Source organism: Haematobia irritans, chromosome 3 (genome assembly GCF_050003625.1).
Source record: "Haematobia irritans isolate KBUSLIRL chromosome 3, ASM5000362v1, whole genome shotgun sequence".
NCBI classification, from domain to species: Eukaryota; Metazoa; Arthropoda; class Insecta; order Diptera; family Muscidae; genus Haematobia; species Haematobia irritans.
The window spans coordinates 36001618-36017689 of NC_134399.1; the positions used below are offsets into that span (position 1 = coordinate 36001618).

The 16072-nt window shown below is 33.3% G+C and overlaps 1 protein-coding gene across 4 annotated transcripts in view; it reads left to right on the forward strand.

Annotated features, from left to right (window-relative positions):
* slgA (proline dehydrogenase slgA) overlaps window positions 1-16072 on the forward strand; it is a 98868-nt gene that overhangs the window by 9249 nt on the left and 73547 nt on the right. For all 4 annotated transcript variants that reach the window (XM_075300648.1, XM_075300650.1, XM_075300647.1 and 1 more), the window contains exon 2: window positions 358-1158. In XM_075300648.1, coding sequence (XP_075156763.1) covers window positions 631-1158 — 528 coding nt within the window. In that variant the 5' untranslated portion in view covers window positions 358-630. The remainder of the gene's footprint in view (window positions 1-357; window positions 1159-16072) is intronic.

The window sequence follows — 16072 nt, forward strand, 5'->3', positions numbered from 1 at the left end:
TGTTTAGATTTTGTTCGATACTGTATTTTCAAATTCAATTAAAATTCGAAATCTAATTGAAAATAATTTGGTGATAAAATTTTTCTGTGTACTCACAAGAGGCCATACTATGTATATTTTGGTTTTCTTACTACCCACCCTTATAAGGTCATTTGTATACCTATTGGAGTACACAATATTAAGAATCATATTCTTGTCAAATTAGACAAAAGTTGTCAAACTTTGTATTGTTTATAACAGAATACGAGAAAGGAATGCATTCAATTTGGGAAATTCTATGTAAATCCATATGTATAAAAAACTGATTTGTAAACTATTTCAATGCTAATATTATCTTTTATCAATTTTTAATTTCAGTGTAACATTAAACGACGACTCATTCCTGTGGGATTTTTCGTAAAACAAAAAATATCACAAAAAAGTGCTACGTTCAAAGTAAATTGCGAATAAAAGGCAAAACCCCCCAAAAAAAGCGATTAATAACTTCAAGTGAAAGCTTGAACGTTATTGTTGGAGAAAGAAAACAAAAAACAAACGAAGACAAATCGTGAACATATCCTCTCGGAATCGCTTGAGAACGTAGACAAGACACACTCGTTACATTTCATACAAAGTTAGTGCGCGTGTGTAATGGCGTTTTTGCGTTCCATCTGTGCTCAACGTACAAATCTAGTTTATAGCTGTAGCGGCAGTAGTTCCGGCAGTCTCAGTGCTGGTAGACGTCAATACTTAAGTGGCTCCAATTATTCAGCAGCAGCCACATCTTCGAATGTTTCGCAATTTGACCAATCTTCAAATGACGAATCCACCACCTCACCATCATCAAATCAAAAATCATTGAGACATCGGGTATTCCAACAAGTCCTATACGCTCCATCCTTTAATCATCAGCAGTATTATCAGCAACGTGGTATCCACACAAATGATTCAAAATCTCAGGTGACTGCATCAGTTGGCAGCAATGCTAAACCCTACAGCCCTAGCTATAGGCCACCACCCAGGCCTAAGCTACCTGAAAATCCCCAACGTGATCCATTGGATGTTAGTTTCAATGATCCAAATGCGGCATTCAAAAGCAAAACAACATGGGAGCTAGTTCGAGCCTATCTCGTTTACATGATTTGCTCCAGTGAGAAACTAGTCGAACATAACATGCAGGTAAGATTATATGTTCCGAGATTTCAAGATCATCATTTAGCTTCCACAACTCTTGGACAAAACAAATTCAAATCATTATAAATATTATTGTTGTATAATTTTTTATCTTTCAGTTAGTCAATATATTGTTTTTTTTTTTGGCCTTTCTCCTTAGACGATTTTTGCAAATCGAACATGATATTATTCAATGATGTTGGTTAGGGCTTTGATTATAAAGTGGGGTGGAAAACCAAAACTCTGTAATTTAATTTATCATCTCTAAGAGCATTTATAGGCTGGTATCATACTCAAAAGAAAACTTCATTAATCCTAGACAGTCATCCTTGGTCAAAATGACTACGCTGAATTTTATTTTCGATCTAAAATGTATTTTGGTCGATTGGCGTATGACAAATTTAAGTTATTCCAATTCAAAGATTTTATGAATTTTTGTTTAATAATAATTAAACATGAACTGAATAAAAAATTAAACTAAATTTTGGTTCGCAGTTTTGTTTATGTTGCAATTTAAAGCGCCTTGAAATAGGCCGTAGTCAAAATAACGAAGGATGCCTTTAGTGTATACAAATGAAGGATGACTTTCCGTCAACAAATTAGGGGTTGCAGCAGTTTTTGTCTATTGGAAAAAGGGGAAACAGTCTCGTTTATTACATTAGCAAACTTAATTTTGTTTGTTATAATAACAAGATAAATGTTTGGATTCTAATAAGCAAAACTATTGATTCAACAAACTTTACTGCTGAACTAAAGAATTTTAGCCGATTAACATATTTAACTTTTTCGTGATTTTTTGTCTTTACAAATATGTGCTATTCTAACTAAAGTTGTTTCGTTTAAATTGCATTGTGTATCTCATATTTTTGTTTTTAAATTTCAGTAAATTTTTATATAAGTGGCTCATTTAAGTTAATTATAATTTATAATAGCACAATGATTATCATACCAAATCCCTAAAGGTTATTTACTATTCCCAATGTACTTGGGATAATTTAAAGTTTTTTTGTAATGACTCAACTTAAACTATTGTTACACAAACATTCCAAAGATTTTTATTACATTACAATCATTGTTGTATTAGGGTCGAAACGATATTAAGTAATATTATCTATCGTTCGTTCGACAAGTCTGTAATAATTGAAAACGGCGCCTAATAATGCTTAAATGCTTCGATGATGATGATTTGGCTCTTCACGCTAAGTAATAGGTAGCTGTGTTGTAATTCAAAACACACCTATTGTTACGTCAACATTTTTAAACACGTCATTACCGACTATAATTAACCCTGGCTCTCATGATTGCAGTCGAGTATTTACGTTTGTTATGATATTTGGGATAGGGTGAGAGCGAGAGAGGGAAAGCCATACAGAGAATCAGATAAATGCTTCAAAATTTATAACAATTGCATCTATTCATTGTAGAGACATTTTAATGACACCGTTAGAACAAGCAATAAATCTGGTCTTGCTATGCAATTTCACAATTATACACTCAGAATATCTAGTCTGTTAGATGTGTTAGAAGTTTGCCTTTAGCATTCATGGATTTGGCCACAATAGTGTATTCATATAGTGAGCCGACTGGTATAGATAATGCAGTCCCATTCACCTGCTCTTGGAGACATTATTTTGGCGTCAAAGTTACATTACATAGATATCTTTTGGCCTTACCTGGTTAGGTTAGGTTAGGTATAGTGGCAGCCCGATATTTCAGGCTCACTTAGACTATTCAGGGAGCCACCGTGGTACAATGGTTAGCATTCCTGCTCCGACCGAACACCAAAAAGTTTTTCAGCAGTGGATTATCACACCTCGGTAATGCTGGTGATATTTCTGAGGGTTTCAAAGCTTCTCTAAGTGGTTTCACTGCAATGTGGAACGCCTTTCGGACTCGGCTATAAAAATGAGGCCCCTTGTCATTGAGCTTAACATGGATTCGGCAGCACTCAGTGATAAAAGAAAAGTTCACCAATGTGGTATCACATTGCAGTGAAACCACTTAGAGAAGTTTTGAAACACTCAGCAATGTCACCAGCATTACTGAGGTGAAATAATCCACCGCTGAAAAACTTTTTGGTGTTTGGTCGAAAGTGGGTTTGTACCGTCGTGGGTTCAAACCCATTGCACCACATTGGCTCCTAGTGGATGAGATAGTAGTTCGACGAATTTGGCCGGTACCTTCCTTAATTTTGAAAACCAAAAAGGTAAAAATTAGGCGGGTGGACCCAATCAGGGGAATACGGTGGATTAGACAATAGCTCGTACAAAAAAAAAATTACCAAAATTTTAAGAAAATTCTACTTCTATCAAAAAGGAGAACTTATTCACAATGGAATTTGATAGTAGGATGTAGTTTTTTTAGAAAAATTTAAAAAAAAATTGTTGGCAGTGTAATTCAGAGATTTCGTCTATCCTCAGTTTTCTATTGTTTACAATCAGACCTATTTATTTCTAACAAATTTCTTTGAGTGAACCCACTTATTCATCTATGTAATTACATAAAAATGAAACTATGTTCTAATGACTGACTACTCATTTTACATTCACTCATACAGACACCTCACTATCTCACACAATGAGCAAATATAGGTAAGCCTGACTTTGCCGGCTTTTAGATAAAATGTTATGAACAGAGAAACATATTTTCGTTTAAAAGAAACTGGCAGAGAAAGATATCGAGAGAAATTGAGAATAACATTTTACAGCACGCAAAAAACAAAGAGAAGCTCAAACAGGAAAAGGTCAGCAATTATAAACAACAACAAAAATAAACAGTCTACCTTCGTCACTATTCGCTGTTAGCTTCATACCATTCGTCTTTTTTTATTTCATCGTTATTGTTAATTAATGTGATAGATGGATGAGACTGGGCACTGTTGAATACGAAACCGGTAATGAATGTCAGTTTAATGTATTTGTATTTTTTCTGTTCACCTTTGAAGCGTATGGGAGGGAGTTTTTCGTCATTTCTCAGTATTTCATGGAGCTCACGTGATTGAAAACTTGAACCGTAAACCAGTTACTACGCACTAGGGATGGGAAATTGTATTAAGTCCAGTACACCCAGAAAAATTGTAAGGAGTGATTTAAAGAATTTTTATTGTTTTTCTGGCATAGAGAAATGGAATGTTATATAATGTTAATAATAATAATAATAATATGAGCAATAGTAATTTTATTGATTTTAAAAAAGTTTTTGATTTGCAGTCATGCTCAAAAGCAGAATGTGAAAACAGAATGCCTTTCAATACTATTGAGGTGGCCAAAAAGTACACGCAGGGAAAAAACATGGTTGTCACAATCATATGGTCGAAGAGCAAAATAACTTCAAATTTTTTGGCGAAAAGCTGCTTCGCCAGAGTGTAATCCACTACGTTTGACAAATCTGGCACTATTTTGCGGACCGAACTGTGACTGTGCTTTCTATCAGATCAGATAGTTCGTGCAACCGTACAGCGGTTGTTGAAGCTGACAGCTTGGTGGGAAAAATGAACTATCGCGTGCGATAATGGAACTAAATTGTACCACAGATTTTGAGAATCCCATTATAACATACGTTGCTAATACAAAGAAATAGAAGAAAAATGAACTAAAAGTAAAGAAAAAACTCATTGGGGCCAACTCATAACCATTTGGAAGTTCCATCTTACTATTTTTCGGAATCGTACAAAAATTTACTTCCGCTTTAGTTCACATTGAACTTATGTACATATACTGTAGTTGGGCTGTGGAAAATTTCGAAAAAATAATAAAATTTAACTACAAACAAATTATTTTTTTCACACTCAGAAAAAAAGTGAACCCTATATGGCACTAAAGCCAATTTACTTCGTATGGCACTAAAAACATTTTTGCAATTTTGAACTCCAATTTTTTCCTTCACACTACGAAATTTTCTTTCACAAGTGAAAAAAGAATAATTTTGTCTAATAAATTTTCTTGAATTTGTCGAAAAATATTTACTTACTTTTTGTGACATCGGTGTGAAATCTGTTTAGTTAAAATTTTTTGAGAGGAATAAGCACATGTTAAAGTTGCATTAGTTTAACTACGAACTTTTTTTCTGCGTAGTCGGAACATGAACGTCTTTTGGCAAAACCAACAACCACAATAACATGTACAGTGGCGTGCAGAAATGAGTACATACTTTTTTCCAATTCTAAACGAATAAAAAAGAAGCAATAAAGAAACTTAATATAATTTTATTTTTTCCTTTATTCCTTCTTCAATTCTAAAGAAAACAACAAAAAACTCAAAACAAAAAGCAAAGAATACACAGATAAATAAACACAACGAAAAAAAAAAACTCGCATGTACTCAATTTTGCACTTTTTGATGTACTCATCATAAAACCAAAATATACCGTTAGTTTTGTATTTTTTGTCTTTCTTTATGATCAGTAATACAACTTTTTTAAGTGCACTACAATAATATCAAGTAAAAATTAAAATGAATAAGTTATCGCGCGATGTAAAGTGCAGTGAAACCACTTAGAGAAGTTTTGAAACACTCAGCAATGTCACCAGCATTACTGAGGTGAAATAATCCACCGCTGAAAAACTTTTTGGTGTTTGGTCGAAAGTGGGTTTGTACCGTCGTGGGTTCAAACCCATTGCACCACATTGGCTCCTAGTGGATGAGATAGTAGTTCGACGAATTTGGCCGGTACCTTCCTTAATTTTGAAAACCAAAAAGGTAAAAATTAGGCGGGTGGACCCAATCAGGGGAATACGGTGGATTAGACAATAGCTCGTACAAAAAAAAAATTACCAAAATTTTAAGAAAATTCTACTTCTATCAAAAAGGAGAACTTATTCACAATGGAATTTGATAGTAGGATGTAGTTTTTTTAGAAAAATTTAAAAAAAAATTGTTGGCAGTGTAATTCAGAGATTTCGTCTATCCTCAGTTTTCTATTGTTTACAATTAGACCTATTTATTTCTAACAAATTTCTTTGAGTGAACCCACTTATTCATCTATGTAATTACATAAAAATGAAACTATGTTCTAATGACTGACTACTCATTTTACATTCACTCATACAGACACCTCACTATCTCACACAATGAGCAAATATAGGTAAGCCTGACTTTGCCGGCTTTTAGATAAAATGTTATGAACAGAGAAACATATTTTCGTTTAAAAGAAACTGGCAGAGAAAGATATCGAGAGAAATTGAGAATAACATTTTACAGCACGCAAAAAACAAAGAGAAGCTCAAACAGGAAAAGGTCAGCAATTATAAACAACAACAAAAATAAACAGTCTACCTTCGTCACTATTCGCTGTTAGCTTCATACCATTCGTCTTTTTTTATTTCATCGTTATTGTTAATTAATGTGATAGATGGATGAGACTGGGCACTGTTGAATACGAAACCGGTAATGAATGTCAGTTTAATGTATTTGTATTTTTTCTGTTCACCTTTGAAGCGTATGGGAGGGAGTTTTTCGTCATTTCTCAGTATTTCATGGAGCTCACGTGATTGAAAACTTGAACCGTAAACCAGTTACTACGCACTAGGGATGGGAAATTGTATTAAGTCCAGTACACCCAGAAAAATTGTAAGGAGTGATTTAAAGAATTTTTATTGTTTTTCTGGCATAGAGAAATGGAATGTTATATAATGTTAATAATAATAATAATATGAGCAATAGTAATTTTATTGATTTTAAAAAAGTTTTTGATTTGCAGTCATGCTCAAAAGCAGAATGTGAAAACAGAATGCCTTTCAATACTATTGAGGTGGCCAAAAAGTACACGCAGGGAAAAAACATGGTTGTCACAATCATATGGTCGAAGAGCAAAATAACTTCAAATTTTTTGGCGAAAAGCTGCTTCGCCAGAGTGTAATCCACTACGTTTGACAAATCTGGCACTATTTTGCGGACCGAACTGTGACTGTGCTTTCTATCAGATCAGATAGTTCGTGCAACCGTACAGCGGTTGTTGAAGCTGACAGCTTGGTGGGAAAAATGAACTATCGCGTGCGATAATGGAACTAAATTGTACCACAGATTTTGAGAATCCCATTATAACATACGTTGCTAATACAAAGAAATAGAAGAAAAATGAACTAAAAGTAAAGAAAAAACTCATTGGGGCCAACTCATAACCATTTAGAAGTTCCATCTTACTATTTTTCGGAATCGTACAAAAATGTACTTCCACTTTAGTTCACATTGAACTTATGTACATATACTGTAGTTGGGCTGTGGAAAATTTCGAAAAAATAATAAAATTTAACTACAAACAAATTATTTTTTTCACACTCAGAAAAAAAGTGAACCCTATATGGCACTAAAGCCAATTTACTTCCTATGGCACTAAAAACATTTTTGCAATTTTGAACTCCAATTTTTTCCTTCACACTACGAAATTTTCTTTCACAAGTGAAAAAAGAATAATTTTGTCTAATAAATTTTCTTGAATTTGTCGAAAAATATTTACTTATTTTTTGTGACATCGGTGTGAAATCTGTTTAGTTAAAATTTTTTGAGTGGAATAAACATATGTTAAAGTTAGCATTAGTTTAACTACGGACTTTTTTTCTGTGTAGTCGGAACATGAACTTTTTTTGGCAAAACCAACAACCACGTACATAATTTTTTTCCAATTCTAAACGAATAAAAAAGCAGCAATAAAGAAACTTACACTAATTTTAGTTTTCCTTTATTCCTTCTTCAATTCCGAAATAAAAAAAAACTCAAAACAAAAAGTAAAGAATACAGCGAGATAAATAAACACACAAAAAAAAAACTCACATTAACTCAATTTTGCACTTTTTGATGTACTCATCATAAAACCAAAATATACCGTTAGTTTTGTATTTTTTGTCTTTCTTTATGATCAGTAATACAACTTTGTGTTTAGAAACGTGTTTGCTAGTAAGAGTTCAAGCTTTATTTGAAGTGCACTGCAATAATATCAAGTAAAAATTAAAATGAATAAGTTATCACGCGATGTAAAGGACAATATAGTTTCCTTAACTAATAATGGGTCTTCATCGCGGAATATAGCCAAGGAACTAAATATAAGTCAGTCTGTGGTCATTCCCGTCAAAAAAGACGAAATACTACACCCAAAGAGCAAACCAGTGGCCGCCGAAAACTATTGACCGAAGCGGACGCTCTCCTTATGATGGCAGAAATGAGGCAGAACAAGTCCGTAACGCCGAAAAATACTACTGAAGTGCACTACAATAATATCAAGTAAAAATTAAAATGAATAAGTTATCGCGCGATGTAAAGTACGTAATGCCGACAAATACTACTGTTGCCAAAAATAAGCACGTTAGTGAATGGACAGCAAGACGAGCGTTCCACAACATTGGTTATGTTTCAGCTGTAAAAAAACCTACATTGTCCGAAAAGAATCAAAAGGCGCGAATGATGTTTACAAGAGAGCATAAAAATTGGACGACAGATGTCGTGTTATCTGGTCAGATAAATCAAAATTTAACCGTTTCCAATCGGACGGTAAACAATATTGCTGCCGTCGTCCTGGTGATACCATTCAACGCCACCATGTTAAGCAAACTGTGAAGCATGGGGGTGGAAGCATCAAGGATTGGGGCTGCTTCACTTGGTGGCACATTGGGCCATTGCAGAAAATTGATGGTATAATGAAGAAGGAAGACTTCCTCGCCATTTTGCAGACTCGTCTTCCCGAGTTTGTTGACAAGAGTGTCTATCCTGAAGATGAAGTAGTATTTCAACAGGATGATGATCCGAAGCATAGTGCCAAAATAGTGTAAAAATGGCTTAGTGAGCAAAAATTTCAAGTGATGAATTGGCCAGCGCAAAGCCCCGACCTAAATCCGATTGAGAATTTATGGTCAATCATGGGAAGTCGACTGGAATTGTACCAATCAGCTCCATCAAAATTAGAAGACCTGTGGGAATGAGTACAGCTTGAGTGGCAGAATATACCGGATGAAATTATACAGGAATTGGTTGAAAGCATGCCAAAACGTATAAATATGTCATTAAAAATAAAGGGTTATGGACCAAGTACTAGAAAATGTTCCAACTGACACCGGTATAGAAAAGTGCAAAATTGAGTACATGCGAGTTTGTTTTGTTGTTTACTTCTTTACTTTTTGTTTTGAGTTTTTTTTGTTGTTTTACTTAGAATTGAAGAAGGAATAAAGGAAAAATAAAATTATTTAGAGTTTCTTTATTACTGCTTATATTATTCGTTTAGAAATGAAAAACATTAATTATGTACTCATTTTTGCACGCCACTGTATAACCAAAGTGTGTTTTTTGTGGGCGATGAAGGGAATTATATGACCCCATTGAACCGGCAAAACTTACTCCACTTTGTTTTTTTTATTTTTTTTATTATTGTACATTTCACCAAAAATACTTTGTAAATACCCAACTAAATACTAAGAAGGGTGTAGGAGGTGAACCATACAAATGCACCAACACATCTGTTGGAATTGTGTGCTCTACAGCAGCCCCCTTATGCACTTACACATAGAAACATTGGCGACAAGCCCCCAGAAATGAACCAACTAGCAGCAACTAATACATACCCCAACATACAATGCGGGGTATTCTCTCGTGTGCTATGTTAAATCAACCTATAACAAGAGAAGAGAGTCGTAAATTCAACAGACGACTGACTATTTTGACTCTTTGCTATTGCAAATTTTGGTATGCGAAGAGATTTTTGTAGCTAGTATATATCAACATGTCTGTATGTAAATATATATGTGTATAACATTGTATGTATATGCATCGGAACGTGTATCTAAACATCTCCGAAGGTTTATATTGTTTTTGTGTGGGTCAGCAGAGGTGTGACGTTAGCAGCGAAAACAAATCTCTTGGATTGATTGTTTTCTTTTATACTACAAATATATCGTTGTGGTTTGGTTTATGTCAATTTTTTTTGTCAGTGCTCGAAAAATTTGCTTCGTTGCGAAAAATAAAATCGATAAATTAAAATAAAACAAGATGTACAATATAACATAAGACCTATGAGGATGGTTTCGAAAGGCATTGGTCGAGATTATGATATGTGATAGGTATTCTATATATAAATGATCATTGTTTTGCTTAAAGGAATTTCCAACTTTAAATAACATACTACTATGCTCTGAATTGGTCAAATTGTACACACCAAATCAAATATTCAATAAAAATCTTTCATGAAAAAAAATATTGGATTAAAAATTTGTCAATTTATACTTCCAGAAAAGCTCCAGACTATTTTCTGACATTTCGTTTTGATTTGTTCGTAAAGAGTCAGCTCCAAGCATTAATTTTCACACATTTTTTCTCAAAATTAAATTTCGCGGTTTTTTCATCCACCGTGGTGCAATGGTTAGCATGCCCGCCTTGCATACACAAGGTCGTGGGTTCGATTCCTGCATCGACCGAACACCAAAAAGTTTTTCAGCGGTGGATTATACCACCTCAGTAATGCTGGTGACATTTCTGAGGGTTTCAAAGCTTCTCTAAGTGGTTTCACTGCAATGTGGAACGCCGTTCGTACTCGGCTATAAAAAGGAGGTCCCTTGTCATTCAGCTTAACATGGAATCGGGCAGCACTCAGTGATAAGAGAGAAGTTCACCAATGTGGTATCACAATGGACTGAATAGTCTAAGTGAGCCTGATACATCGGGCTGCCACCTAACCTAACCTAACCTAACCTTCATCCAAACATGCATTTTTAAATATTTTATTTATTTATAAATAATTTGGTGCATAATAATAACAAAAAAAGATGAATATGGAAAAATTGTGAAAAGAAAAGTGAAAGAAAACTTAAACGGAGTTTGGTTTCTTCTTTTATTTTTATAATTTTGTCAGTGTTGCTAGTATTTTTCTGCCTATTATCCCTAAATTGGAACGCTTTTGTATCCAATAAATCAATTTAAATTAAAATTCCTCACAAGAATTCCCAATAAATTTTTGACAAGTTTTTACGAAACAATAAAGAAATGGGTTCTGCACAGAAAAAAATATCACCAACATTTTTCCAATTAAAATTTTAAAAATTAAAATTTAAAAAAAATTTTAAAAACATATTCAATTAAAAATTTAATTGGTTCAACAAATGTTTTAATTGAACCAAAAATCAGTCACAACAATTAATTGTATCAATTAATTTTTTAATCCGAACAGTTAATTTGTAATTGACTTTGGTGAGTGATACTATTACTACTGTGAAGACATTTCAATTAAAAATTTATTGAATCAATTAATTTTGTGATTGAAGACAAAAAATATTTTTTCTGTATGCTATTGAAAATTGAAAAAATATAAAATTTTTGTCATACCATTGCGAATTGCAATAAGGCCAAGACTTCGAAACACAAAACCGGGAAGGCAGTAATCGTCATCCAAATGCTAGAGAAATAAAATGAGAGTTCGATTACCATGTATTTATTCTTCTAAACACTCAAGTAATAAAAATGGGTGATATATCAATATGAAGGTGAATCATCTTCATCATTCTACACGGACGAAAAAGACTGTTTTTCATATGTTTTTTAACACAATATTTTTAAGTGCAAACATATAATGTTCATAAACTATCATAACATGTTTGGGACATATATGTTAATATGTTAGAGCATATTATGTTTGGGACATAAAATGTTTCTAAATATAATATGTTTAGATGCAAACATATATTAATTTAGAAATAGCCTATAAACATATATGTGTTTAGAAAGAGAGACCTAGAGAGTAAGCTGCAAGTAAAATAATGGAAGTAACCAATTGGCGCCTTAAAAAAATATCCACACAAAGATAATTTCATTAAAATTTTTTCTACCAGTGTATGCCCTAAGTTGAAACATAATATGTTTGAACAATACAAATAATATTTTGTTTGGACCAATCCTGAAAATTTATAGGCTTGAAGCAAAATGTGTTTGGGGTATATGTTACAGAAGCGATTTTTTTGAGGGTGTATATTTATGGGATATATTGATCAAATCAGTGAGGAACACTGATGAGGGGGCAGCATTTTAGCCCAAGTCCTCACGATTTCACAATTGCAGAAAGTTGATTTCACAATTGCAGAAAGTTGTCTTAGTCAAAATGAGTACAATTATAAGTAGATGAGTAAAATTATAGCGCTTGGGTCCGTAAAATAAAATCCTGTGTTCGTTTCTATCCCAATTGCTCCATTTGAGCTCTATTGTCTTTCTTCAATTTTGATGATTCACTGTGATTCATTCTCAGTAATCTAAGCGTGATTTATTATACTCAACCGATATAAAAAATTCCCCAAATTTATGGAAATCTTCCACACTTAACCCTTATGTCCCAAATCAATAATTTCGTTCCCATCCACGGAAAAATATCACAATTTGTGCGAAAATCTCCTGGGAATAATCTTTTGTAGGTTACTCCTGGATTTTTTAATTTAATTTAATTTATTTTATTTTCATATGTAACAAGGCGTGCAAGAGCACGCGAACAGACCCGTTATTACGTGAAATATTAGGTTTTGCTATACATATTGCATGGTACAATTACCCAAGGTAGTGATACACTGTATTTGACGTTTAGATGTATTTGTCAACAATCAGCTGATTGCAATATCAATGTCTTTATTTTATGTCACCTACACGCTCACAAAAAATCGCTTCTGTAACATATACTCCCAAACATATTTTGCTTCAAGCATATACATTTTTGGGTATTGCCCAAACATTTATATGTTTGATCTCTACCAATATATAATATGTTTGAAAGCATATTGGTCTAAACAATATATGTTTGGGTAGTCTAAGTTCCAAACATTTTGTATTTTTGCATCCAAATTCAATAATGTTGTCTTCCAAAAAACAATATGTTATTATGTGAACATATAATATGTTTGGAAGCATTTTGCACCCAAAAATATTATATGCTCAAAAAAAATTCTCCCAAACAATACTGTGCTCAAAATTTTATTTATTTATTTATATATTTACAATCATAATGAATTATGAAAATAAACAGGTAATATAGGTGCTAACAACATAGGTTTTCGACCTGAATGCTCAAAATTTTGTTTCTGCCTAATTGTATATTCCCCCACATCTTTCTCACTTCCACGAGATTTTTTAGTTCTTAGCACCTTTTTCTGTAATACAAACATTGTAGAAGAAATTATTCAATTTTATGATTTTTTTATTTTAATTTTACCTTTTGCCGGACGGGGATTCGAACAGCGGACCACACAGTTTGTAAGGATCAAAGAAGTAGCTGATCAATTGCCCAAGGAAAAATAAAATGTTAATTTTGTAATAACAAGCAACAACCACCAACTTAATTCAATATCGCTCCCTATTAAATAGCGCTCCAAGCTACTACAAACACATATATGTTTATAGGCTATTTCTAAATTAATATATGTTTGCATCCAAGCATATTATATTTGCAAACATTTTATGGCCCAAACATAATATGTTCTAACATATTAACATATATGTCCCAAACATGTTATGCTAGTTTATGAACATTATATGCTTGCACTCAAAAATATTGTGTTTACAAATTTGTGTTCCAAACATATAATGTTTATAGCCAAACATATGAAAAACAGTCTTTTTCATCCGTGTACATAGTAAATTTTTCTCTGGGTATGAAATTCTTCAATTCATATGTATGGTCAGCAAATATATTAAAATTTATATTTATTATTGTACAAGTATATGTATCATTACATACAAGGGTGTCTCGTGCTACTTACAAGAAAAATATCATTATGTATAATTTAAAAAATTGTCACTCTAGTATTCACATCATTTTAAGACATTGTCAAACTGTATTTTTGGCTCTAGAACAACGATTTGGATCAATACCACTAAACAAGAAACAATTTGCACTTATTGACCTAACCGTCATCTTTGAATGGTGATATAACTTACATAGCAAAGATTTTCTCGTGCCAGTTTAGTTGTATATCTCTTGACTGACACATCTATTTTAGGTTTGAAAAATGGAATAGAATTAGAGAGAATGGGCGAAAAAAGGCAACAACAATAAAAACCATATGGCATAGAACAAAGTTCCTAACAGACAGTCGTTTTTTTTTTTGCTTTGTATAATTATGTTTATTATCGATTTTATAACGCCGGCATTTTGTCTGCCACCCACTAATAGGGGGGTGTGTAAGTCGTATAGAACATGAATTGAATTTGAGCTTTTTGGAAGGTGGAGGGATGTACCTTTGCTTGCTCGCAGAACAGGAAATTGAATTCGATAATGTGGCATAGAAAAAGAAAGAAAAAAAAAAAACACCGGTAATCGTATTCTAATGACAGGGACCAATAGTATTATGTACTAAGGCACTTTAACATATGCACAGAAAAAAGCAAACTGTTTTATAGGAAGAATTAACTACCTTGTACGAAAATTGAACTAAATTGTACTCAACATTTTGAGATTTTCAAAAAGCGTTGTCAAAACCAGATACATTTAATGTCCTGGTGTACTTTGTAGCTGCACTTCACGAAATTATATCCTCTCCTACAAGAAGAAAAAAAAAACTACTAAAACTAAACTAAAGTAAAAAAAGTCATTGGGCCAAATCATGGTCATTTTAACCGTACAGTAGTTCATTCTTACTATTTTTGGGAATCGTACGAAAATTTTCTTCTGCTTTAGTTTGTATTGAACTTATGTGTACGGTCATTGAACTTTATACCCGCGTTAAATTCATAAAATGTTTGAGACATACCTAAAAACCGGAAGTTTTCATTGGGGTTTGGAAAATTTCCAAAAAAAAAAATTAAATTTAACTAAAATAATAAAATTTAACTAAAATTTAATTAACCACCGACCATTTTTGGCAGTCGATGCCGCTGAATATTTCGACTCATCTCGACTACAATTTAGCCGCCAATTAATAAAAAAATAGTCGTATTTTTTGCCTAAGAATTTGAACCCTTTGTCAGTCGACGCCGCTGAATATGTCGACTCATTTCGACACAAATTTAGCCGCCAATTGATCAAAAATATTAGTTTAAATCAGAAAAATGTATTAGTAATAGTCGTATTTTTTGCCAAAATTTTGATTCCTTCACCCACAATTAATCAATTTCAAGGTGCTATAATAATTTTGCAAAAATTTAGCTCAGAAATTTGAATGAAATGTAAATTTGATTGTAAGATTGGTTGTACAACAAATCTCATTACCATTCGAATAGCTTCAAATTGATTTTACAATGGATAATTGTCCGCCGCCGAAGAGACAGATTTCTATCGGCTCAGTCGTCAAGCTGCCGCCACCGGAGGCAAAAATTGAGTGTCAGCCACCGCCGACAAAAATGGGTCGGCTTCATTCTTTGACAGGCAGCGGTGACTTGATGCCTGAAGGTTAATTGTAAATTTTTTTCGCCAAAAAAAAAAAAAACAAGTATATACGTCCGTAAGTTCGGCCATGCCGAATCTTATGTACCCTCCACCATGGATTGCGTAGAAACTTCTACGAAAGACTGTCATCCACAAATATCAACTCACATGGTTGATAAATATCATATACTACCACCACGTACCAAATTTCATTGAATTTTGATGAATTTTGCTTCTCCAAAAGGCACCGGAGGTCAAATTTGGGGATCGGTTTATATGGGAGCTATATATAATTATAGACTGATAGGAACCAATTCATGCATGGTTGTTGGATACCCTATACTAACATCACGTACCAAATTTCAACCGAATGTGAAGAATTTTGCTCTTCCAAGGTGCTCCGGAGGTCAAATCTGGTGATCGGTTTATATGGGGGCTATATATAATTATGGACCGATATGGACCAATTTTTGCATGGTTGTTAGAGACCATATACTAACACCATGTACCAAATTTCAGCCAGATCGAATGAAATTTGCTTCTCTTAGAGGCCTCGCAAGCCAAATCTGGGGATCGGTTTATATGGGGGCTATATATAATTATGGAC